Below are 24,379 nucleotides of genomic sequence, written 5' to 3'. Positions count from 1 at the left end.
AGTGTTAAAATGCTGCGGAATAAGGTGTAACCTTTGATATAGAAGCACCGATTCATCTTGATTTCATTTATTTGAAGTGGCATTTCATCATATCAAAGTCTATAAATTGCAGAAGCATCTTTTAGTTTATCTATCAGACTCAAACTAGTGAAGAAATTGTTCGAATTATTTTTAGGATAATTATTTGACTTTATTGAATAATGTTAGAATAATGCTATTTAGCGTCACTGGGGTAATAACCTCAATCTATACAACTCTAATATGACATTAAATGATTAGCGGTCATTTATTTTTTTCTTTCATTTAGGTTATCACTTAATGCTACACGGACTGAAGTTATAATTCCAATGAAATTAAATAGTATTATTCATAATGTTATGGGCTACAAATTTATTTGGGTCATAGTGTGAGATTTTTTAAATCTTTTTATAAAAGACTCGTGAATTCAATTTCCCTATTATGTTTAAACTAGCCCTTTACTTGGATTGTATAACTCTAATATTAATTGGAATTAGGTTTCGTTACGTTTTCAACAGTGAAAACTACTTGTAAATCACATAGAAGTAAGGGTGTATCTGTCAAGTCATCACGAACCGCAGATATAATTGAAGATTCATTCATGAATTTTGGTGCTCGAACCTAATCCCGTGAGTCAAACTCAAGGGCAGAAAGGTGCGAGCTCAATCGGGTAAAAGTACCCACACACGATCCTGGACGGGGATGTCCCACGCTCGACCACTTGACCAAGTTCTCTATGCTCAACCACATGCTCGAATGCAAGTAGGGCCCAAACTCGACCATGGGCTTCCAAGTACAACCATTTTGTTTGAACCTCGAGCGTGGAATGATAGCAGTTTATCACAGAATCTGAGCGACATGATTTGCAATTAAGTAAAAAATTGAGGGCGACTGGTGCTAAAAAAAAGATAGAATGTAGATTAGTAATAGATTACAAAGGTTAGGGACGAAAATGCAAATTTCCATTTTTATCATTAGGGAGACCAAGAAGAATAAGAGAGGTTTAAGAACTGCAGCAATGGCAGATATCTCTTGAACACCTTAACACCCTCAAACCCTAGCTACACTCCCACCTCCGCAGAGCCCCACAACATGTCTTCCCCGAATTCCGAGGAATCCAAACCCGAAATACAGCCCGCCCACCAACCCAAAATCCAAGAAATTCCACAAGAAAAAGAAACAGCGACGGAACAAGTTTCAGAAGACTCAATTAATGAGGGGAATGGTATTGAAGAAGAGGAGGAGGAGGGAGAATGTGGATTTTGTTTATTCATGAAAGGGGGCGGCTGTAAAGACACATTTATAGAATGGGAGAAGTGTATTGAGGAGGGTGAGAAGAATAAAGAGGACATTGTGGAGAAGTGTTTTCAGGTAACTTCTGCTCTGAAGAAGTGTATGGAAGCTCATGCCGATTACTATGCCCCGATTTTGCAGGCGGAGAAGGCGTCTGAGGAGGAGGCTGCAAAGGAATTGGAGAAAGAGAGATTGAGTAGCAAGGAAGACGGTGGGGAAGAATCTGAGTTGCAAAATAATGAGGAAACTTTTGATAGGGCTGAGAAAAAGGAAGGATCTTGATTTGGGAGAATTGAGGAGATCGAGCTGTTTAGAATTCGTACGTTCATTTTACATATGGAAATTGTGAAGCTTTGGGAGAATGTTCTCGAGGTAAATTAAAGAAAAACAAGGGAGTTTCTTATAGAAAGTAGTAAATTTTTGAATAATTGTATCCTATACTAGATGGCATCCTTTCAATGTATGCTTTTAGGGTATTTGTTCAATGACATTTATGAGCCTGTCATCATATTTAAACTTTAAGAAAATATACGATGAGGTTTTTGAGCATGTGAGTTATGTTTTCTATGGCTTCGGTAATTTAGGTTATAAATTCAAGAGTGTTAAAAAATGCAATGATCTCATGTTGTGAAAGTGGAAAAATGGGATTGAGGAGATTTGTTGCATGTAAAAATAAGTTATTCAATTGAGGATGCTCTGCTGAATATGTAATTTATTCTTATTTTTTATGAAATCCAAATTGATGATTTAAGCGCTAGGCCAACTGGCCAAGGATAGTTTAATTGAAGTTGCTGATGTTCTATTGTAAATGTTGAATATAATGTATTTGGCCCCCATACTTTTTGTTTTTCAAACGTGGCGATCGGTTGTGATGTGGTGAGCTGCGGTTTCTTGGCGTTGAATCGAATTTGACAGACTATTTTTGTTTGGGTCATGGTTAATAGAAAGTTGAATCTAATCCTAAACACTATTTTTTTTTTCCCTTATGCTTTAATCTTTCAATTGGGAGCTATGCCAAGGCTTCTCAGAAATTATGTTGGGGCTGGATATTTCGTCTCACCTCCACGTCCAACTTTGACATATTAGTCTAGATATGAAAAGAGAAGATAAAGATTATGGGAATATGGTGATTACGGCTATAAACTTTGGAATATTATCATGTTTTTAGCAGGGTCTTTGACTAATCACCTTGATAATATTTTTAACAATGTATTAGGTGAATGTGCCAAAAGTCTTCTGGTATAATTCTTCAAGGATCATTACTTTGTCTTCGCTAATCTAGTATTCTCTGCATCCATCAATTGATAAAGCCTGGTAAGCTACTGTTAACTGCTAAACAAGGAGTAACAGAATAAGATGTGCTTGAACTTGATCAGTGTCTGCAACTTGAGGGGTGCGCACATTTGCATGGTCACACTTGTTGTTAAGAAGGGAGCTTGAGAATTAGTTTACAATTAAATTTAAAAAAAAAAAAAAAAAAAAAAAAAAAAAAAGGAATGCTAAAAGGTGGTAAATTTTGTTGTATTAGCGGTTGATCTAGAAGCCAACAACCATTCTTTTTATAGACAGTATGAGGTACTTATTTGCATGTTTGTACACAGTTCCATAGGAAAAAAAAAAAAATACTTAGTGCTTGTTTGATTTTGTTAAAAATAAATTTTTTAATAGATTTTGATAAAAGTTAATGAAATGTGTGGTTGAAAAGTTGATAAAAGTTGCGAATCCCATGAAATGTGTGGTTAAAATTAATTGTTGACTTTGACTCATATTTTTGTCATCCTTTAAAACAAAACCAAATAAAGTCTTAATAACGTGTGATTTGTGAAATGTTTTGAAAGAAGTATGGAACTCTGAGAAGATGATCTTCAATTTAAGGAAAAAGTGTCCCTTAATCCTGCAATACCGTGGTCAATTTGACGAAACATCTTTAAGACATTGGAAAAAGCAGTTACCAAATACCTTAAACTGGCCCGAAATTTTCAGTTGCCCTGATCTGTAACTGCTGAGATTGCTGCACTTCTGCATCTAAGAATTTTTATGCAAAAGGAATCTTTCTGCCTCATTCACAAATGTCAAGTTCTTTAACTTCCAAAAAATGAAATATCTGTAGACCATATTAGCGAAGAGGGTAAAGAATACTTTATTGAATTCAACTGGATAAAAAGTGTGGACGTGGTGTTATGGAAGATATCTGCTTTCAACTATTTTTTTGAATTATTATGTTGCTGAGCGTTGGTTACTATTTACTTGTGAGCATTTTATATATGTGCATGTAATATAATTGGTCTTTATGGAAAGATAAATTGTTTGTGGAGATTAGCTTATATCGGTTTTTTTCATTGTTGATTTTTAAAATTCTGTGTGAAGATTCTTTTCTGGCTCCATTACCATAACTTTCAGCCCTAGAAATTCCCCAGTTCAATTAATGATGCTGATTTTTAGGAAGCATTAATAATTAAACGTTAATTTCTCATTAGTATTCTCCAATTCGATATCCTATTCTTAATCTAATGATGCTATGTTATTAAGGGCTATTCCTTGTGCATTCATTGCCTATCACCAATATCCTGATTCTCCGTCATAACATTTATAAGCACATCTGCAGCATAAAATTCTGAGTTTCGGATGTGCAACTTGGTGGAATGTGGAGATGAATTTGGCATTTCTATAAAATTGTGTGTGTCGTGATTGTCAATCCGTTGCAGTGTCTTTAGACAGTTTTAGTGAGCAATTCATTTGTGACACTTGTCGTAATGAGGAAAACTCGTACTCTTGTACAAAGCATCATCAGTGCAAAATGTTATTCAAATTGGGATAGTTTGCATCTTCTTCTAGTGGTGTCAACTGTCAAAGTGGGTCAGACTGTGATCTGCCCACCTTTGAGGGCAGCCATGTACAGCTTGGCACTGTGGCCTACATGCTTGCGAGGGCCTCACAAAATTGTAGCTTATAGAGCTTGGACCAGGCCAGCTCAGGCCTGTTATTGAGTCATGCTGGGCTTGTCTTCAAGCAACAATCCTGTCCATTTAACACCCCTATCTTTGTGCGTATGCAAATCCAACTTCGTCCTGATCATCTCATATGCCGTTGCTCACAATTAGTTGGCTATTTTCCTCTAATGTTCAGCACACTAGCTTGACTGAATTAGACAAGATTAAAGAAGTGATACGGGATAATTTATCACCTAGTAGTTGTAGATGTTCATGAGGAATCAAAAAGCTACATTAAATCTGCAACAATACTTTTCCAATACTATACTACTAGAACTGTTATTGCACATCCAATTGCAAAGAGAAGCTGCATCTCTGAAATCTCAAAAGCCCAGAACTACAAGATCCACAAGAAAAAGAAACGGTGGAAGAAGTTTCAGAAAAAAGCAAATGATGAAGGGGAAGGTACTGAAGAAGAGAAGAGTGAAGGTGAGGTAAAGATATATTTACAGAATGGGAGAAGTTTTATTGAGGGTTAGAAGAATCCAGAGGATATTGTGGAGAATTTTTTTTTTTTTATTTATTATTATTATTATTTTTTTGCTTTGAAGAAGTGTATGGAAGTTCATGCTGATTACTATGATCCAATTTTGCAGGTTGAGAAGGCAGTTGAAGAGGAGGCTGCAAAGGAATTGGAGAAAAGAGAGAGAGATTGAGTAGCAAGGAAGGCGGTGGGGGGAAGAATCTTGGTCGTGAAAAAGGAGGAAACTTTTGATGGGGCTGAGCAAAAGGGAGGGTATTGATTTGGGAGAATTGAGGAGATCGGGCTGTTTAGATTCGTTGATTTTACAGATCAGAGAATGTTATTGAGGTAAATTAATCAAAAACTAGTGAGTTGCTGGTAGAAATTGGTATAATTCTGAATAATTTTATTTGATCTAAATGGACTTCTTTCAATGCATACTTTTGGGGTTTTCATTTGATGACATTTCTGAGCCGGTAATCATATTTTACACTTTACAAATATACATGTTGAGCATGTTTTCGAGCTTATGAGTTATGTCGTATGTGGCTTTGGTAATTTCGATTATTAATTAATAGAGATTAAAAGATGCAGTGCACTTATATTGTGAAAGTGGTAAAATGGGATTGAGGAGAACTGAAAATGTAGCATGTAAAAATAAGTTATTCGATTCAGGATGTTGAGCTGAATGTGGTTAGATTTTTTATGAAATCCGAAAAGGTGATTTAATTGGCAGGCCAAATCTAGTTTAATTGCAATTTTTTGAATTAATTGTGTATGTTCTAGAATAAATGTTGAATTTGGCAACCACATTTCTTATATAATAAGTTCGGAACTGATTGGGATTTAATAGGCTGTGTTATCTTGGCATGAATCGAATTTGACGGATTCTTCTTTGTTTGTTCATTTCATAGTTAATAGAAACTCCAAAGTTAAAGACATTTTTCGATCTAATTTGTTTCAGTCAGATTCTAAACACAATAGTTTCTTCCCATATGCTGGCTGCCATCTTCCAGTCAATGGCAATGCTGATGCTATTCTGCAATCTATGCAAGGGCTAAAGATCCTTCCCACCTCCATATCCGACTTTGAAAAACTCGAAAAGAATTGGAACAGAAAATTTATGGGAATTTGGAGAATATGCTATGGATATTACTATTGTTTTCTTACAAGGTCTTTGACTAATCTTCTTGATAATACTTTTAAAAACAGGTGTTTTGCCAATGTGGCTATAGGTAATTGTCTTCTGGTTGAATACTTCAAATCTTATAAATTTTATGTCTTCTGTGAATATTATATAAGTGGAGATAAACTGTTTTAGGATATTTGCCACTATCCTGCTTGGAGAAATTGAATGATCCTTTCAGAAAGTTGGAAGGGATAAGTGACTTGGAATCTGAAATCAAGAATAGTTTGAAAGATAATATATTGATTATCATTTAACCATAGCTGCTGTAGAACTTGTCGAAGATATTCTTCTAGCACCATTTCCATTACTTACAGGCATAGCAAGACCCCTACTTTGCTTCAGTTATTTGCAGTCTTCTCTACCAGTGATGTTGCTGAAGAGTATTATTAACTGTCTGATGCTATATTCATCTAGTTGAAGCATATCATTATCGTCGACTTAAGAGCATTTATAAAATGACCTATTTATTTATTTAAAGGCTTTGATTGAAATTTTTGTAGAGAAAAGTGTGGAGCATACCCTACTCGATCGGGTCAAGTTGATGAGAACTTTGTGTGTTATGTGGATGTTCTATTTATATGAGTGAGAGAGAGAGAGAGAGAGAGAGAGAGATCCATGTATTGTCTATTTATATATGTTCGATAAATCTACTAAAGTGGGTTCAAGGTTTCTTTTACGAACATCTTGAGTAGTTCACTAGATGAAAGAATGATTGAGGCTTTGTGCCATGATTCGAGGTTCCTGTTCTTCCATTGTCTTCACTTTATTCATTTAGAGCTGAATTGCCATGCTCAAGAAAGTTCACGTCTTTCTAGAGAAAAGAACAATGTTTACTTGATGTACGACTCTTTTTGCCTTGACAAAGCATTTAAATATGGTGTCTAGACATTACAAGTATACTAAAACATTATGTATCAACCTCGAATATTGTCGAGGTAACCCATCGCAAACCAGTCTACATTCCGCTTGAGTTTATCATCCATTTTTGCAAGAGTAATGCTATGTAGCAAGAGTCTACGTGGCAGTAGGGTCTACTGATTAATTATCCAATGAATGCATCCTAACTTTATTGGACATATAATCAGTGGACCTCTATGTTACATAAATCTAGATTGGTGCTACTCGTGAACATGCCTTCTTAAGGAGCATATCACAACTGTCTCTAAAGTCGAAAACTACAATTTTAATATAATAAATAATTTAACGTTCCTCAACTTAAATCCTGCTCACAAATCCTATAACTAGTTCTAACAGGTTGTTTGTCAATGATCAACGATGAATTACTCCGTACGAGACGAGACTGGACAAAATTACATGATAAATTTTATAATCTAGTACTTGCAGATGAACCAGGTCTTCATAAGGAACCAAATAGCTGCAGCATATCTCCAATAATTCTTTCTGAGTACTACTAGTACTTTTATTGCAAATCCAAGTTGAATCTAAAATGGATCCTACTCTAGAAACTACAATAAGATACACATATTAAAGAAGCTTCTTCTCAAAGAAGGACATCAAATGCCATATCTGCAGTCCTGCCACAGACAAGAAAATGGAAAGCGATAGAAAACTCAAACGTGACATTTTCGAGTTTGTTGATTTGTTAAGCTCCGGCATTTCTTCTTTCGTCAAGCAATCGTCGATAATATGTGGGAAATTGCATGTCAGCAATTTCATATAGAGAATTGACACGAGTTAGAAGGCTTTGTTAACTCACCTCTCACAAAGATAGAACATGTCATCGTGAATGCATATAACATTTTTGTACATGTTCTTCAGCTCTAAATCCATTAACCAGTGAGAAGAAAGATACGATCAAAAATTAAAAAAGAAAAAGAAACAAAAATAATGTAACTAGATGATTATACATTTTCAATGATGCAGGAGTTCTTAACAAACCACTAGTTAGTAGAAAAACATCAAATGTAACATCTGGAACTTGAAAAATAACATTACATTGAAATATTAATCCTTCTTATTGTACAGGTAGGGGTTCCGAACACACACAAGGGGCTGCTCCAAGTGAGTAAAAAAATTGGAAAAAAAAAAATACCCAACCCCACCCCACCCCATCCCATCCCATCCCATGTGAGTATTCTGTAATTGTTTTGTGAACAATTAGTTTGAACACGCAGACTTATTTATTAAATATTTATAAGAATAACGTTGACCTTATCTTAGAAATGGTTCACAACTGAGAAGCAAATACTCTTGTTTGATCTATTGAAAAGTGAAATGACATCAAATAGTTTCGCAAATTGCGTCAACCCATATTAACTAATTAAGGTGCTCGAGCAATACAACTCTCTCTAAATATTTCAGCAAATAGTCCTGTAACTTCAGGAGATGAGGTTCCTTCTTACAGTGATCAGGCTCGGACCACTGTGTAAAAAAAATTTAGGTCTTATTCTACCTCTCAATTCTAACACATTCAACTATATCGCTACATGAATTAAAACATCTTTCGGCACACACAAGCTATGGTATGATTACCTAAATGTCCTCCTCAAAATCTATCAACTACTGGCGTCACATGCACTTATTCGATTATGTCCTAACCTTTTCTAATTTTATCCATTATTCCCACACATGCATCTTACAATTATCATTTTTGACAGATTCATTTATTGGGCTTTTGGTCCTTCAATATGCCAACATTTAATTTTAACTTCATATATTTCTTGATCATATAGAATCTCTTTAGCATTTTTCCAGTCTTGTCCAACCCACACTCATCTTCTGCATTGAAGTCATCATTCCATATTCATAATGTAATATAAATACCTAAAATAGTCTGTCTTTAGTACAACTCGATACTCGATAGTACAAAAGAACAAGAAGAAATAGAAAACACAAGAATTTGTCCACGCGGTAATAAGAATTGCCAAATGCCCACGACAAAAAAATAGGCAATACAAGTTAAAACCAACCTACTTCACCAACCACGAGGACAAGAGAACACAAAAGCATGAAAAGAAAAATGTAGAACCCGGCAAAGATTAGACATAGTATTAGTATCCATTTAGATAGGCTTCAATAACCCTCGAGAATGTACATATAACCCTCTTTTGGTCTGATCCGAATTATTTTCAATTCTAAAATGAGTTGATTCTTAAACTATTAACTAGCTCGACGTTTTGTGAGAATCCGGTAAAGGGTGTCCCTCGTTAGGGTTAACAATGTGGTACTTTGCAAGTGTGAGTTGAGCTTCATTTCTCCAGTAAATAATGCATTTGGTTTGACCTGACTCAAGATCAAACTGGATCGACAAGACTGGGTTCTATATCAAGAATTCTGAAATTAAAACAAGATAAAGACAAAATGATCGATTATTTAATGTTAAATATATTCAGACCATAATTTTTAATAACTAAATTATATTTTAATTGTATGAAAGGTTCATAACCTTTAAATGTTATCACGTATATGTCTCAAACTTTTTTTCCGTCATATTCTTATTCTCAAATTAACATAAATTGTTACTGATTATAATTTTTCTCCAAAATTTTCTAAGACAGGGTAAAAAGATTCATTTGCCCATTGTATTTTTAAATAAGAAAAATAAGTAATAATGCAAAAATGTGATTAAATATTTTACCCTCATCTTAAAGCATGTTAACAATAGTTTTTAACAAAAATCATGATAAAGGACAAGATTTTCTAACAAATGAAATGTTAAAAATAAGAATACGATGAAGGGTAATGTTAAAAATATAAGTGTGATAATCAATAGACTCATATAACATCTAGAGGGCATTGGGTACCCATTTTTATGTAAAAATGCATTTTAGAATAGTAAATTGATGGGAAATGGGGGGTTGAAAAATAAGAAAAAATTGTTTATTTACGTGTATTATTATTTTAATAAAGAATGTGTAGTTGAAAAGAAGAGAGAAAAAAATACATTTTAAAAAAATGAGTGCCAAATGGGACCTTAATGTAAATGTGCTGTATTTATAAAGAATAATGTTACAGGTAAATTAATTTTTTAAAGGAAAAATTTTACAAACAACACATGGCGCAATATTATTGGAAGATTGGAAAAAAAAGAAAAAAGAAAAAAACATTTCATCATGTTTTGTCACATCAGTGTCGGTACAAGTTCTGTTAAAATTTCCCTGTACTCGTGACTTTGATTTATTAAAAGATTTGGCATGAATATAATCATCATTAATTTACTTTTTTTTTTCTTGTAAGCTGGGTGGATGTATAATTAATGGAGGTGCGTTTAGATTAGGAATATAGTGTTTCACAGAAAACGGGGTTTTGAAACTGAAAGATAGAGATCAAAGGAAAATGGAATTGAGTGTGAAGAGTCATATTCCGCGTAGGATTCTTTGATGTTTGTATAATATGAATCTATTTCGAGTTGACTCGAGTTTGAGGTGTCACTATCGCTCTTGATATGACTCGATTTTCAAGTGGTCGTTTTCTGAACATGTCAAATTAATATCATGTTTGAGCCCTATTTTTACAATAATGCATTTTTAACCACTCATTCTCCAAAAAATCACTATACCATAATACATTTTTCTCCAAAAATGGAGATCAAATAGGAGCTAAGTAATTCGAATTGTGTTGAACTTACGTTTTAAATTTCTTTTCGTTATTTATATTTATTTTAGAATTTATGTCTTGCAAAAATGAAGATTTTTTCCCCTTTTTTTTTACTTTTTCTATATGAAAAAGACCTTTTAAGTAGGAAATTTTAAATTGAGGACTAGGTTTGATTTCAATTCAAGAAGCTTTTTAAAAAGCCTTCTCTTACAATCAAATGGCCAAATGAGGGGGTAAATTTTTGATAACTAATCGAGCCATATCCTGTGAAGTTCAAAGTACATAAATAATCTTTATAACGTTGAAAAAACAGAAACAAAAAAAAAAAAAAACATTTTGAAAAAATGAAACTAGAATAAATTTTACAATATTGATTTTTTGAAGATTTTTTGGTCAAAAAGTAGGAAAATTATTGAGTTTGTGTGAGATTATTTTATTCAGAGAATGTATGATTCAAAATATAATATTTTAAAAAATGAAGTTCTAATAGCTCTTATTTGATAACTATTATTTTACAACTTTTTTTCCTCGTACTCATTTTCAACTGCACATTCACTTAACAAAATATTTTACAAGTAAAATCGAATTTTATCATTTTTTTTTCATTCTTCAAAAAAATTGCTATTCAAAACTTTCTTTTATCTTAATAATGATTGTCAAATAGAGGCTAAATATGTTAAGCCTAATTCAATTAAATAGCAATGATCACTTATCTTTCTTTAAATTAATATTGAAATAAGATTAAAGAAATATCCTCAATTGAGATTGTGATGAATTTTAAAAGTTCTTCTAAATTTGGGCGTTCTCAATTAAAATTTTCATAAATTTTAGATGTTTTCAATTGAGATTTTAATGGCATTCAGTAAAATTCTTTAAAATTTAGGTATCCTCAATAAGTAGTGGATCCATGATGACTTCATTAATAGATAAATTTTAAAATATTTGAATGGATTTCAAGCTTAAAATACATATAATTAAATCTTTAAAACTTTCACCATATTTAATTAGTAAGATTTATAATCGTATAAAATCTATCAAAATTTTAGTTGTGAACAACCCCGTAAATTCACACGAATAATCAACACCACAGTTTAAGTATCTACATCCATATATAAATTGCAATGGAGGTCTTCAATTGTTGATCATTTATATACTTATATCCTCAACTTTTTTCGTTTGCATGTTAATCATTAACCTTCAAACAAAATCATATCCTGTCTTAGATCAAGATTTTTATCTAATTTTTTACTAAAATGTATTGAAATTAGGGTCAATTATTTTGTCAAGCTTTTATTTTGTTTTATAATATTAATTATTTTAAAATATAAGAAACGAATAAGCCTAATAAATTTTATGGACGAAAACCTTCATTACATGCAATATATAAAAATTAAGAGAATCTTTGAGGATATAACTGTAATGGAAAAAAAGTTAGAAATATAATTGCAAAATTGAGCAAAGATTGAAGACGTTCAACGCAATTAAAACGAGTTTATTTTAACAAAAAAATTTGTTCCCATCGAGAATGGAGTATTCTGGAGCAACACCAAGAACGGAAATGAGATCGAAAAAAAATAAAAATAAATAAATAAATAAATACTCTCTCGCTCTCTCACACAGTCACACACACAGTTTCCTCTCCCATCATTATGCCACCGTTTTCACTCCAACACCAAATCAAGAACAATATTTAATTTTATCCCCCTGAAAAACAAGAAACATTTTTATTGATAATTGATATTTTTTCAATTTCATAAATTATATAATACTGGGAAAGTTTCTCCTCATTAATTTCTAACTAATTTCCCTCGTGAAATTCAACGCTCTCTCACCCACTTTTCTCTCCCTAGATTTCCCTTGGTTTCTGTCTCCCCCAATTCTTTAATTAGCCGATATTGCCAGTTTCTCAAAAATTCCTCACACTCAAATCACTCAATCTGTGTAAAGACTCAAATCTTTAATGAACCCACAAAATATATGTATGCATATTACATATATAGGTTGTAAATAATCAAGTTAATTCTTGGGGTGTGATTTGGGGTTGAGGAAAAATTGCCACCATTGCAGGGGCAGATGATACAGAGGACAAGAAGGTTACAAGTTTGGTTCATTAGGGTCTGTTCTGGCATTTTAGTGTGGGCATGTTTGCTTCAGCTTGTCTCCGTTGGGGAGCTTTGGCATCCCCGCTTGCTTACCGGATTAGCTGGCTCGACGAGAATGTGGGTTCGTGTTGAAGACCCGTTGCCGCCTTCGCCCCCACCCCTTGTTCCTGCCAGTGAGTAACCTCCTTTAGCTCAAATTGCTCTTGCTATTTTTTTAGTAGGCACTAGGCAGGATTAAATAGCATTAGAGAGTGTTAAGGAACGAAAAGAGCTAAAATCTTGTTAATTATACTATACAATCCTGTTTAATACTATTTACCTAACATGCACTTGTTTATAAGATGGTACATTTTTTACTACTTGGTGTTAGTTGTGATTGTGAATTTCTATCTTAGGAGCATTTTCTTTTCAAGGCAATATTTTTATGTTTTGAGTAGTGGAAGGATATTTGGAATGTAGAGTAATCGTTCTGAGTAAAGAATTCAAAAAGGAGGTGAAGCTAACGACAGGGTCCCTGTTGTGCTATTATGAGTGCTCTTTTAATTTTCCCTTGAGGTGATTAGAGATTATATATTTACGACTTCTATATTAGGTAGAAAGTCGAGACTGTATGTGATTTTCAGTTCAAAGTAGGTGAAGCTAGTGATAGCTATTGTGCTATTCTGAAGTTATTTTGTTTTGGCAAAGTTAAGTGTTGTATACTTAAAAGGAAAAAAAGTCGAATTAAGTGTGTTACCTGACATCTCAATAAAATGTGATTGCATCTTTGATATGACTATGGTGTTTGCTGTCCAATTAGTGATGTGCAAATTGATGCATTTCGATTTTATGTTGTCTATGAGCCTATTTCTTCTTACCTCAACTGGATAAAGTTGTAAAATGATCTTTGGTTTTGGGAATTTTAATGGAATTCTCACCTATTATTTTTTCTAGCATTTGTGAAGCCATGACCCAGGATTAGCATTCACATTTTCTTCTGTGATTATCTTTGTGAACTCTTCTCGTCCAAGTTTCCCTCTGCAAATAAATATAAATAAAGTTGAGAGACAAACATATTGACTTGTAAGAAGTTACCATTGAAACTTGACTTTCGCTGTTTTTAAGTAAACAAAAGAAATCATGTCAGCTATTGAGAAGCCTTAGAATTATTTTCCTGTCTTCTTTTGGATGCATTACACGCATAAGATAGTGTCACATTGAAATGAATTTATGAATGTACTTCTTGAACGCCATAATATTTTGCAGGGGAATACACAAGTAATGGTTTTCTCAAAGTCTCTTGCAATGGTGGCTTGAATCAAATGCGTGCTGCGGTTTGTATTTATTTTTTTGCTTATCCCTGTGTGAACTACTAATGTCTATGTTCACCCTGACTAATTTAGCTACCTACTTTTTAGATTTGTGACATGGTGACAATTGCTCGGCTTTTGAATCTTACTTTGGTTGTTCCAGAGCTTGATAAGACTTCTTTCTGGGCTGATCATAGGTATTTATTGCTGTGGAGAAGTATGGTCCATGTTTTTGTACTTAAGCATATATATAAATCTACATAGATAAAAGTTAAGTTGAGCTGTTTTTGGCATGCAGCAATTTTGAGGATATTTTTGATGTGAGACATTTCATTGATTCATTAAGAGATGAGGTTCGTATTATTAAGAGGTTGCCAAAGAGGTTTAGCCAGAGATATCAATATCAACCACTTGTAATGTCTCCTGTTAGCTGGTCGAATGAGAAATACTACTTACAACAGGTTTGTGTACATTTTTTTTTTTTTTTTTTAAAGATTGTCGTATCATGTACACAAGCATCTTGTGCATTCATTGGTGATTTCATAGGCAATGAATATTGTTGCTAAACTTTTTGTGCTGATGATAGAGGTTGTGACATGCATCAGAAATTAGACTATTTTGTTTAAAACCAAATCAATAAGAAAGATGCTCAGGTTCTTAGAAATTCAATAGGAATGAGTGCTTTTCTGTAATTCAACAACGTAATTTTGGAGAGCTAACAATGGAGTTCATCTATTTCTCATAAAAAAAAAAATAGGTCAACAACGTAATTTCGGAGAGCTGACAATGGAGTTCATCCGTTCCTTATAAAAAAAAATAGTTCTATAAAGTTTTTACAAAGTGGAAAAAAGGATTTAGGAGATGTATCTGAGAGCATCTCCAAGAGACCCTCCATTTTTAAAGTGCATATTCTATCATTTAAAGAGCATTTATAAATTTAGAGAGTTAAAATTTTGTAGTACTCCAGCAAGTTATTTATATTCATCACTAAATTTTACTACTCCTCAAAAATATTTATTATTTTTCTCTATCTTTTATTTTAACTAGCTTTTCAATAGATTATTTTATTGTTTTCCTACATTGATAATTGAAACACTTTGAATGCATTTAATTATAGAGAGTGGGTCTGGAACTTCTTATATTCAAAGAGTCTCTTGGAAATGCTCTGATTTGGATATGTTAGTCTTGGGTAGGCCTTTGCACTAAATACAGTTGGAAATTATTTTCTGATGCTTCAGAGTTGATTTTGCAGATTTTGCCTCTCTTCAGCAAGCATAAGGTGATTCACTTCAACAAAACAGATGCACGACTTGCAAACAATGGGATCCCTATTGAACTTCAGAGACTCAGATGTCGTGTCAATTTCCAGGAACTAAAATTTACACGTGAGATTGAGGCTCTAGGAAACAAGTTGGTTCATATTATTCAAGAGAAGGGTCCATATTTAGCATTGCATCTAAGATATGAGATGGACATGTTAGCTTTCTCAGGTTGTACTCGTGGCTGCACCGAAGAGGAAGCTGAGGAACTCAAACGGTTAAGGTAATTGATTGATGAAATTGAATCATCATTAAAAATGGATTTAATCGGATCATTTTATTTTATTTTTATTCCTTCATCATGACAATTCCAGGTTGTTTATATATCTTTCTATTGATATCAGTAAGTCCACACATCTGAATGTGTTCACGGACGTAAAAGATAGATTTTTAAGTTGCTTAAATTTTAAATTTTTTTCTGTAGTTAATGGATGCTATTGAAATTTCTTATTGTACAGATGAGATGTTGGATATGAAATATGAGGACTTACCCGCATTATCTCTAGATGAATGAAATGCGTGCACACACACAGCCATTTTTTCCCCTTTTCTTGCTTCCAGTTCAATGCTCGGACAATAGTAACTCCACTTAAAAGAAACCCCGTCAAACCAGCATTAAGGTTAACGTGATTAGAAATCCAATGAGGCTACCGACATAAACCATAATATTGGAGCTTTTGACTTACCCATGTTAATTTTTAGGGGTGCTAAATCTTAAATGATACACTTATTGAATTTTAGTATTCAAAAGCCATTGTTCTTGTGAAGTATATCTATTTAATTGCATGATCAAATACACTGAGGTTGCTACTTTTTCTGAAATGAGTGCATCCTGCAATTATTCTTAAGCTGTCATAGAACAGTTGCTAATTTTGAAGCTGAAACTTTATTAGGTTTTCAAAGGATCCCTAATTTATATGCCAGTCATTTGTAATATTAAGTAAATTTTAATCTGAACAATATCATTTTGGGCAAACAACATAATGAGAATGTTTTAACTATTTATTATAAATTGCTTAAAATTCAACTACATAATTCACTCAGGAACAAGAGCAACAAACATAAAATTTAATACAATGATGATGCTCAAATATAATGATTTTTCTATTCTATAGTTTGCAATGCTACAGTTTCATCTTTTACCTCTTTTGTCCTGCTAAAGGAAGTTGTTCAGTTTTCTTGCTTACATATTTCCTTTTACATTTCTTTACTTCATTGTTGGTTCAGGTATGCATTCCCTTGGTGGAGGGAGAAAGAGATAGTATCAGAACAGAGGAGATCTCAAGGCTTATGTCCTCTTACCCCTGAGGAAACGGCTTTGATTCTGCAGGCATTGGGTTTTGTTAACACGACACAGATCTATATTGCATCGGGTGAAATCTTTGGCACTGAACGGAGACTTGCAGCTCTAAGGGCCACCTTCCCAAGGATTGTGAGTGCTGCAACTTCATCCTTCTTTCTTCCTTCCTTTCCTTTATAATATTGGGTTTGGAGGAAGTCATTTAGCAGGTGGTGATCAATGATTTTCATATCTGGTGCAAGTATGTTTCCGGGGAACGGAATACCTTTTATTGGGCTGCTTGGATAAAAGGGAGCAATAGCTAACCACCTGACACGTGGTTACTTGCTTTATGGAATATGAGTAGTTTATTTATATTTAAATTCGTCTCCCAGCATATTCACCTGGGAGTCTTAGTGAGCTAGTTGTGGATGGACTATGGAGCTACCTTACGCCGGGTATGCCACTTCATCTAATTGGCTTTGCATAGTGAAAGGATGGGCTACAAAATGGGAAATGTTGTAGATGACTGACTTTGCATAGGATTTTAAATGACCCGTCAACCTGTTAAACTCGATGGTCATTTATTCTTCTTGTACTCATAGTTTCTATAAATGTCATTGTCATTGTTGTTTTAGGTGAAAAAGGAAATGCTGCTAGGTCCAGAAGATATACGGCTGTTCCGGAATCATTCATCACAAATGGCGGCCTTGGATTTTATGGTTTCTGTTGCCAGTAATACTTTTATTCCAACTTATGATGGGAACATGGCAAGAGTCGTGGAAGGTCATCGTAGGTATTATATACAAATGTTTATATGGCGTATTTTCTTATCTATATTGATTTACTAGCCAATGTTTGGTTGATATTTCTAATTCAATTTGTTCCAGGTACCTTGGATTTAAAAAAACCATCCATTTGGATCGGAAAAGGCTTGTAGAATTGTTGGATTTACATCAGAATGGGACTCTTTCCTGGAATGAGTTTTCAGTTGCAGTGCGACAGGTACATGAGAGAAAAATGGGACAGCCGGCTCGGCGTAGGATTGCTGACAAGCCTAAAGAAGAAGATTATTTCTATGCAAATCCTCGAGAGTGCTTCTGCAAGAGCACAAGTTGTGACGACTTACTAGGCCCTGGTAATACGACTACAGTAGAGCCTGATATGCCCCCCAAAAATGGGTTTAATGTAGACGTTTAGATTCCACATCTCGATGATACACACAGACACACAGTGATGAAGCGAAAGAAATCATGCCATGTTGAAAAGCTTTGCAGGAAACCCCAAAATTTCATCTGAAGTTGAAACATATGAATATGTGATCTTCACAGGAATGTTCTGTATGAAACAGCGGGAAAACAAATGAAAGAAACGAGGAAATTCAACTTAGAAGTTCCCCTTTTTGCCATTTAATGTCTTCATTCATATTTGTTCATATGTATTTGTTTTCTTCTGTTGTTTGAAAGTTTTTTCCTGTATTGTCACTTGATATCACAATTATTTACAAGGAAATTGCTTCATTGTTTCCATCATGAAAAGTTGTTAGATTTGCTCAAGATTTACCCTTATCCAATTGTAAAAAGTTCACATGATGAAGAAATAAATTCTCTCTACCTAGAGGGAAAGGGTTGAATTTCATTCTTTGAATGAATTGATATTTGTTCCTTGTTTCAACAGGATTTGTGAATTTGATTCACCTCCAGCCTATGAATTTGCCTGGCTAGTGCTCAAGTTAGACGAGCAGGGGCCAGAGGAGTGGAAGCTTTTGCAGTTGCTGTGTATCCTCTCCCTTACAATATCTAAACAAGATATAAATGCTAAAGTTATGGACGAGCATAGGTTTCTAATCCACCCGTGTAATTTGCTTAGAAGCTTGGGCTGGGGAGAAACACGACTTTTATACAAAAGGATGGCATGGCTTATCCAAGAAGGACAAAGGGCCGATGGGTTGCTCGCCTGACCTATCAGGTATGGCCAATTCCGAGGGTCCCATCTTTGTGTTGTTGTCCATGTAGGTCACACTGAGTAACAAAGTGTCTTCTGATATTTGATTGAATGTGTACGGATGTCTTAATCCATTTTTCGACCATGAAGTAAGACCAACCTGATGAGTAGCTATTTTAAGTTAGAAAAATTCTCCCTTTTCGTATACTTAAATATCCGAATGATTTATTCATTTGTTGAAAATTTGACTTTGAATTTAGTTAAGGTAGATCATTATTCAAGGTCGGACGATATTGCTCGGTATAAATAATGGATAAGATTTTAACTTATTTGTCTTCCTTAATTGTATATAGAAAGAAATTGATCTACAAGTGACCTTTTACCCTTTGTGATCACGATCCAATTATAACTGCCTTCTTCTCTCTGTCATGCAAAAGAAACAGGAATATTTGCAGAGTCAGTCATTCACAGCCATGGAAATCCACGGATCAAAATTTACAATTTACAAAGAATGGGAGACATTATCAGACAGGATATAGAAATTCTGAAGCTTTCAATGTGAATTCATGGCTGAACAAGAAAATTAAAGAACCTTCTGACTATGAGTTTCTCATACTGGGTTCTCAAACGACAGGTTAATTTCCTTTCAAGCATGGAAGTCAGAAATATTCCACAACCTCCAATTACCATCTGCATTCTGAGTCCTCAACTCCATGGACTCTCCTTTTCCAATATGACATTGCCATTGGACCTCAGCCAATTCGCCTAAATTTTGCTGGAATGCACTGTTTTATTTCCAATAAACCTGCCTTTAGAACTCCAAATTTTCTGTTTCCCTCCGAGAAAATTCCATACCCAAACGTTGTAGCATCAAATGGAGACTTGTTGCTGTTCTGATCAGGTGATTCTGTGTGTAATCTGTTTACTAGGCAATGTATTTGGTCGTTTGATTTTTCGAGAATGAATAGGGTCGTGAACAATTAATAAAGTAGTGTGCAAAATGTCGAACCCACAAGAACTAAGTATTCAATCGAGTTCAAATGAATAGCAACCTTAATCGAATAGCAAATAGATTTTGAATTTTTTATTATACTAATGTCTGAATTATTAATTAAACTAGAAAGCGATTTAATGGGTTTTTCAAAATATTTGAAAGTATTGTTAAGAAGTTGAATCCCCCTTATTAATTCATTTTTAGGACAAAAAATTAAAGTGACAGTTTATAGTCTTTCTTGTTGGTCAATGTTCCTAATTTAATTGAAAATCTCTTGATAGTTATCAAATCTATTCCTCTCCTCTCATGTGACATTCTTATCTCTCGGTGAAAGCTGTGAACATGATAAATGCATTAAACAGTTTAGAACAATAATGAAAATTATGTAAAGTATAGAGGTATATCTCTATCCCTTATCGGACTTTACAATGTTTATTATTTTTAGTTAAAACCTATTGTCTCTCTCGATAACAATGATCATCTCAATTAGTAGTCAATTAATTGAGAAGTCGGTGAAAATAATAATAAACATCCAAGAAAACATACATACTTGATATCAAAATAGTTAATCAATACCAAAAATCACATAACAATCATCTTGTCCTACAATGTTAAACTTTAGCCTAGCATGTTGAAATTACAATAAATCATCATCATCACCCAAAAATTGAATAATTGAAGAGAAATGATGGATTCTTAACATCTCTTGAATTTTCCGACCAATCATTGTGCAAATTTCCTGGTATGAAGTCTCATTGATAATCTTCTTGCAATTCTTGGTTGAAATCTCTCACAAATTTGATTTTTACCCTCTTCTTCAATATATTTCTCTCACAACTTTTAAGTTCTTAAGTTGTTTTGTTGCATAAAAGAGGATTTCTATGTGTATGGGATGTTCTGGTATATATATGACTCGAATCTATGTCAAACATATTGCCAAAAACCTTGTCAAGTTGAGTTTTAATCGTATAAGGAAATTTGAGATTCAGTCGAAATTTTGTACTATGGGATAGCATAGTGTTCTTGCATGCGACTGCATAGACTCTAAATTCGTCCCTGCATGGTTGAATGTGATCGCATTGATTTTGAATTATGCGACCGTATAGTTCAACACGCTTTCCATTTTGTGTACTTTGGTCCTCGTACTTCCACACGACGTATTTTTCTCCCTTTTTAACCTATGTTGAGCCCGCTTAACTTCTAAGTGCATCTAATTGAACTCCTAGCATCTTCAATCTCAGATTCATGGTCTGATTCAACTATTGGATTGTTGCAACTTTGTCCCCATCTTTGGATTTCGCTCTTTTTCTGGGTTTTCCTTTTGTTTCTTCCAATTCTTTGTTCAACTATTGAACTTTACCTATGTAACACAAAATATAACAATTTAGACTATATTTCATCATATGAGCAACTAAATATCAATGTTTAATACCATGAATAAGCGTATAAAATACACTTCTCAATGTCACACTTCTACCTCGTACCAAGAGAACGAAATAGGAGCCGCTCTGGATTCATCAGCCATTTTAGAAATGGAGTCATGAACTATAAGGTGGTTCGAAGTCACAATGGATGCAAAAGTTCACAAACTTCGATTCATTGTGAAATATATAGTTTTCTGCTGAGACCTTTTCGTGAAGAAATTCAAAGGTGATTCTATTGTACCACATTATCTAAAAGCTTAAGTTATTAGAGAGAAATAAACTTATTTATTTATATTATTGACATATATGAATGAGCTTACAAGTTAATTAAAAGTAACTATTTAAAAAGTATATCTTCATGTGCTTTTCAAGAAAGTTACTTCTGAGTATCAAGCAACTTTTAAGGTTAACTAAACATCGTTGCCAACTTCATTTACATGAAAGTCTCACAAATGCACAATTTCCATAGATAGGATGTCTGGCCTCTTTGATTATTGTGGCCGTGCATTGTTTTAAGTCTGACCTCTTTGATTATTGTGGCTGTGCATTGTTTTCAACAGTGTTGTTAATTGGATTCTTATCAATTAACAATCCTTTTAGCTTATTGTTCGTGTAATTTCGTAAGTGTACGTATCATGACAAACAGTGAAGTAAATTTTTAATTTCAAGTATCGTCACAGAGACTACTATCTACTATTGATTTATAAACTGACTTAGCTTCAACTCAAATTAAAATGGTAACCAATTATCAAATTAAAGTGTGTTTTGTAACTATAGTTTTACTAAACTAAACCAGGAAATCTAATGAACATGATTGAAAAGGTTATGAGATTAGGTAGGTAGGATTTTCGATTTCACTCGAGTTATAAAACATTCATCTAATCCTCATTCATTCAACCCCTTTTATATGTGCCAACAATCAAATTACTCTAATATAGTTAGTGATCTCTTTCGAGTAACACTAATTATATTCATATATTTGGAGAATGATGCTACTTGTGCATAAAGAGTTATATAATAGTTCACATAAGGATGAAGTGTGAAAAAGAAAGTGGAAATTTTTTTGGATTATACTATTTGTATATAAAAATGGCACATAAGGGATCACATATAATGATGTGGTGAAAAAAAATGAATGAAAAAATTGACTGTATCTTAAACTGACACATGACATTATGTAACATATTATGTAAAGTTTGATGTACATGTAGCAAATTTTTTTTTTTTTATTTAGTTGAAATTTTTTTGACTCAATCATATCTCATCAGATGTGTATGTAAACTACACATAAACAATTTAACCTACATGGATTTATATTGATTGCACAGCATATACTTATCTCTCGATTTCTTACCATTATCGCTCAATATCGCCACCGTCAATCTCAAACAACACTATAAATAATATCACCTAAAAATTACAAAATGAAACCTAGAAATCAATTGGCAGAGGCAAAGATTCTGATTTAATGGCATTCACATCCCAGTCCAGTATCTTCCCCCAAATCCTTAATGGCATTCACATTCACATTCACATTCACAACAGTATCTTCCTCAATCTTTTCTGTAACATTCTCTCATATGTTGTCAATGTAAAATTCAAGAGAAATTTAATTGAGAGAAAATTTAATTCGGATCGTGGACAGTGGATTCCTCTTCTCCTTTTTGACCCCCCAATGGCAAAACCATGGTCTGACCCACCTGCACCAAACCTAAATCGGATGAAAATCAATAGCCGAACAAAAAAGAGAAAGGCAATCAAATCCCTCAAAACAACACATTTCTTGATTACAGATTGATGGTAATCAAAACTTTTGTTGCAAATTGTTGGGGATCCTAGAAGTTCAATCAACCAAAACATCAAACAATAGAAGAAATTTTAAGGCAAAACAATGAAAAAAAAAAGATGGAAAAATACAACCTGTCTTTGGCCGAATCTGGACAGATTTTGCTTCTTCCTTGCAGCAGCTTCTTCTCCTCCTTATGGCTGTTTTTCCAGGCTCAGGAACAGCCCTCCATGACTTTCAAATCACCTTCCAAGAGAGGGGAAAAACCGGCAAAGAACCCATCACCTTCAACTGAAAATCGAGAGCCACTAGAGCAAACGAGAGGGAGTCGACTTATGAAGGGAAGAAAAGGAAAGACCCATCCCTCTGCCAAAAACGTGGGGAGCCATATTGTGTCACCATCAATACCATCAAGTCACAACATCTCCGTCAAGATTAAATCTCGGCCGTCGATCTTCATCCAATGGTCCACAAAAAAAATTGAATAAATGGAGTTAAGAGAACCATATTATCACATTCTCCACCTTGGTTCTCATAACACTCTCTCTTGATTGCGAATTTGCACATGGAAGAACTGTTCATCATTATCGCCCACTACCTGCAAGAAAAATTAACCAGTGTCAATATGTAATAAAGATAAGCACAATTTAAATTAACCTGTAGGTAGAATTTTTGTTCCCATACCAGAGGGATTCCTATCAGTGTGAATTTTAACAAGATTAACTTCACTTTGAGACAGTTTCTCACGAATAAAATGATACTTTACCTCAATATGTTTAGTTCTTTCATGGTAAACCGAATTTTTACAAAACGATAAAGCACTTTGACTATCAGTAAACATAACAGATGTATCATGCATAAAGTTCAATTCTTTTAAAATTCCTTTTAACCAAGTACATTTTTTAACCGCCTCGATTATGGCAACATACTCTGCCTCAGTACTTGACAAAGTAACTAAAGGCTACAGCTGTGACTTCCATGTTATACAATTGTCACCTAGTGTAAAAAAAATACGCTGTGGTAGACTTTCTGCTATCCTTGTCACCAGCAAAATCAGAGTCTACGTACCCCTTTAGAGCAAGTTTTTCAGATCTCTTTTCATACACTAGACCCAGATTTAATGTACCAACAATGTACCTTAACAACCATTTCAAACCTGCCCAATGGGGCTTTCCTGGGTTTGACATAAATCTGCTCAAAAAACTTATAGCATATGCTAAGTCAGGCCTGGTTGTTATCATAGAGAACATAACGGAACCTATAGCATTAGCATAGGGTATGTTCCTCATTTCTCTAAATTCCTCCTCAGTCTTAGGAGATTGTGCCCTGGAAAGATTCATATGAGCTGCTAAGGGAACGTTCACAGATTTTGATCCATTCATACCAAATTTAGTTATGACTTTGTTTAGATAGGCTTCTTGGAAAATGACTAGTCTATTTTCAGCCATATCTCTCTTTATAACCATTCCCAAAATCTTCTTAGCACTCCCCAAATCTTTCATATCAAATTCTGATTTTAAAAGGTTCTTCATCTTAGTGATTTCAGTCTTACTTGAATTTGCTAGAAGCATGTCATCTACATACAGCAACAAGTAGACCTCACAGCCCTCCTTACTATCATTATAGTACAGGCATGCATCATATTCACTCCTTTTAAAACCTATCTTCAGTACATAGGTATGGAACCTTATGTACCACTGTCTAGGACTTTGTTTAAGCCCATACAGAGATC

The 24,379-nt window shown here is 33.9% G+C and overlaps 3 protein-coding genes across 3 annotated transcripts; 2 read left to right on the top strand and 1 right to left on the bottom strand.

The window, feature by feature from the left end:
- Window positions 1-1,020: 1,020 nt before the first annotated feature.
- Window positions 1,021-4,984, top strand: LOC111395768. The gene is made up of 2 exons (XM_023021911.1): window positions 1,021-1,683; window positions 4,898-4,984. The coding sequence occupies exon 1, from the start codon at window positions 1,111-1,113 to the stop codon at window positions 1,591-1,593; it is 483 nt and encodes a 160-aa protein (XP_022877679.1). The 5' UTR covers window positions 1,021-1,110; the 3' UTR covers window positions 1,594-1,683; window positions 4,898-4,984.
- A 2,454-nt stretch (window positions 4,985-7,438) lies between these two features.
- Window positions 7,439-9,557, bottom strand: LOC111405082 (transmembrane emp24 domain-containing protein p24delta9). Its single transcript, XM_023033793.1, has 9 exons — window positions 9,552-9,557; window positions 9,088-9,233; window positions 8,771-8,883; window positions 8,610-8,692; window positions 8,255-8,335; window positions 8,017-8,050; window positions 7,853-7,885; window positions 7,671-7,734; window positions 7,439-7,580 (listed from the first exon to the last, which is right to left on the bottom strand). Exons 1-9 carry the CDS (start codon window positions 9,555-9,557, stop codon window positions 7,439-7,441), a joined length of 702 nt encoding a protein of 233 aa, XP_022889561.1.
- A 2,565-nt stretch (window positions 9,558-12,122) lies between these two features.
- Window positions 12,123-18,156, top strand: LOC111395760 (O-fucosyltransferase 3-like). The gene is made up of 8 exons (XM_023021898.1): window positions 12,123-12,785; window positions 13,858-13,925; window positions 14,010-14,098; window positions 14,200-14,362; window positions 15,154-15,443; window positions 16,448-16,652; window positions 17,138-17,295; window positions 17,390-18,156. Exons 1-8 carry the CDS (start codon window positions 12,584-12,586, stop codon window positions 17,697-17,699), a joined length of 1,485 nt encoding a protein of 494 aa, XP_022877666.1. The 5' UTR covers window positions 12,123-12,583; the 3' UTR covers window positions 17,700-18,156.
- The last annotated feature ends 6,223 nt before the right edge of the window (window positions 18,157-24,379 follow it).

The sequence above is a fragment of the Olea europaea genome, chromosome 1 (genome assembly GCF_002742605.1).
Source record: "Olea europaea var. sylvestris chromosome 1, O_europaea_v1, whole genome shotgun sequence".
NCBI lineage: Eukaryota > Viridiplantae > Streptophyta > Magnoliopsida > Lamiales > Oleaceae > Olea > Olea europaea.
The sequence above is the reverse complement of the archived record's forward strand: the minus strand, read 5'-3'. Positions and strand labels throughout refer to the sequence as shown.

Bases quoted from the DNA above. Each gene is read 5' to 3' on its own strand.
- LOC111395768 (XM_023021911.1), top strand. From the start codon at position 1,111: ATGTCTTCCCCGAATTCCGAGGAATCCAAACCCGAAATACAGCCCGCC.
- LOC111395760 (XM_023021898.1), top strand. From the start codon at position 12,584: ATGATACAGAGGACAAGAAGGTTACAAGTTTGGTTCATTAGGGTCTGT. The intron at 14,363-15,153 runs GTTTGTGTACAT...TTGATTTTGCAG, and splicing joins AGAAATACTACTTACAACAG to ATTTTGCCTCTCTTCAGCAA. The intron at 15,444-16,447 runs GTAATTGATTGA...TTGTTGGTTCAG, and splicing joins GAGGAACTCAAACGGTTAAG to GTATGCATTCCCTTGGTGGA.
- LOC111405082 (XM_023033793.1), bottom strand. The intron at 8,336-8,609 runs GTTGGCATATTG...TTTTTTACACAG, and splicing joins ATATGAAGTTAAAATTAAAT to TGGTCCGAGCCTGATCACTG. The intron at 7,886-8,016 runs GTGGGGTTGGGT...TTCAAGTTCCAG, and splicing joins ATGGGATGGGATGGGGTGGG to ATGTTACATTTGATGTTTTT.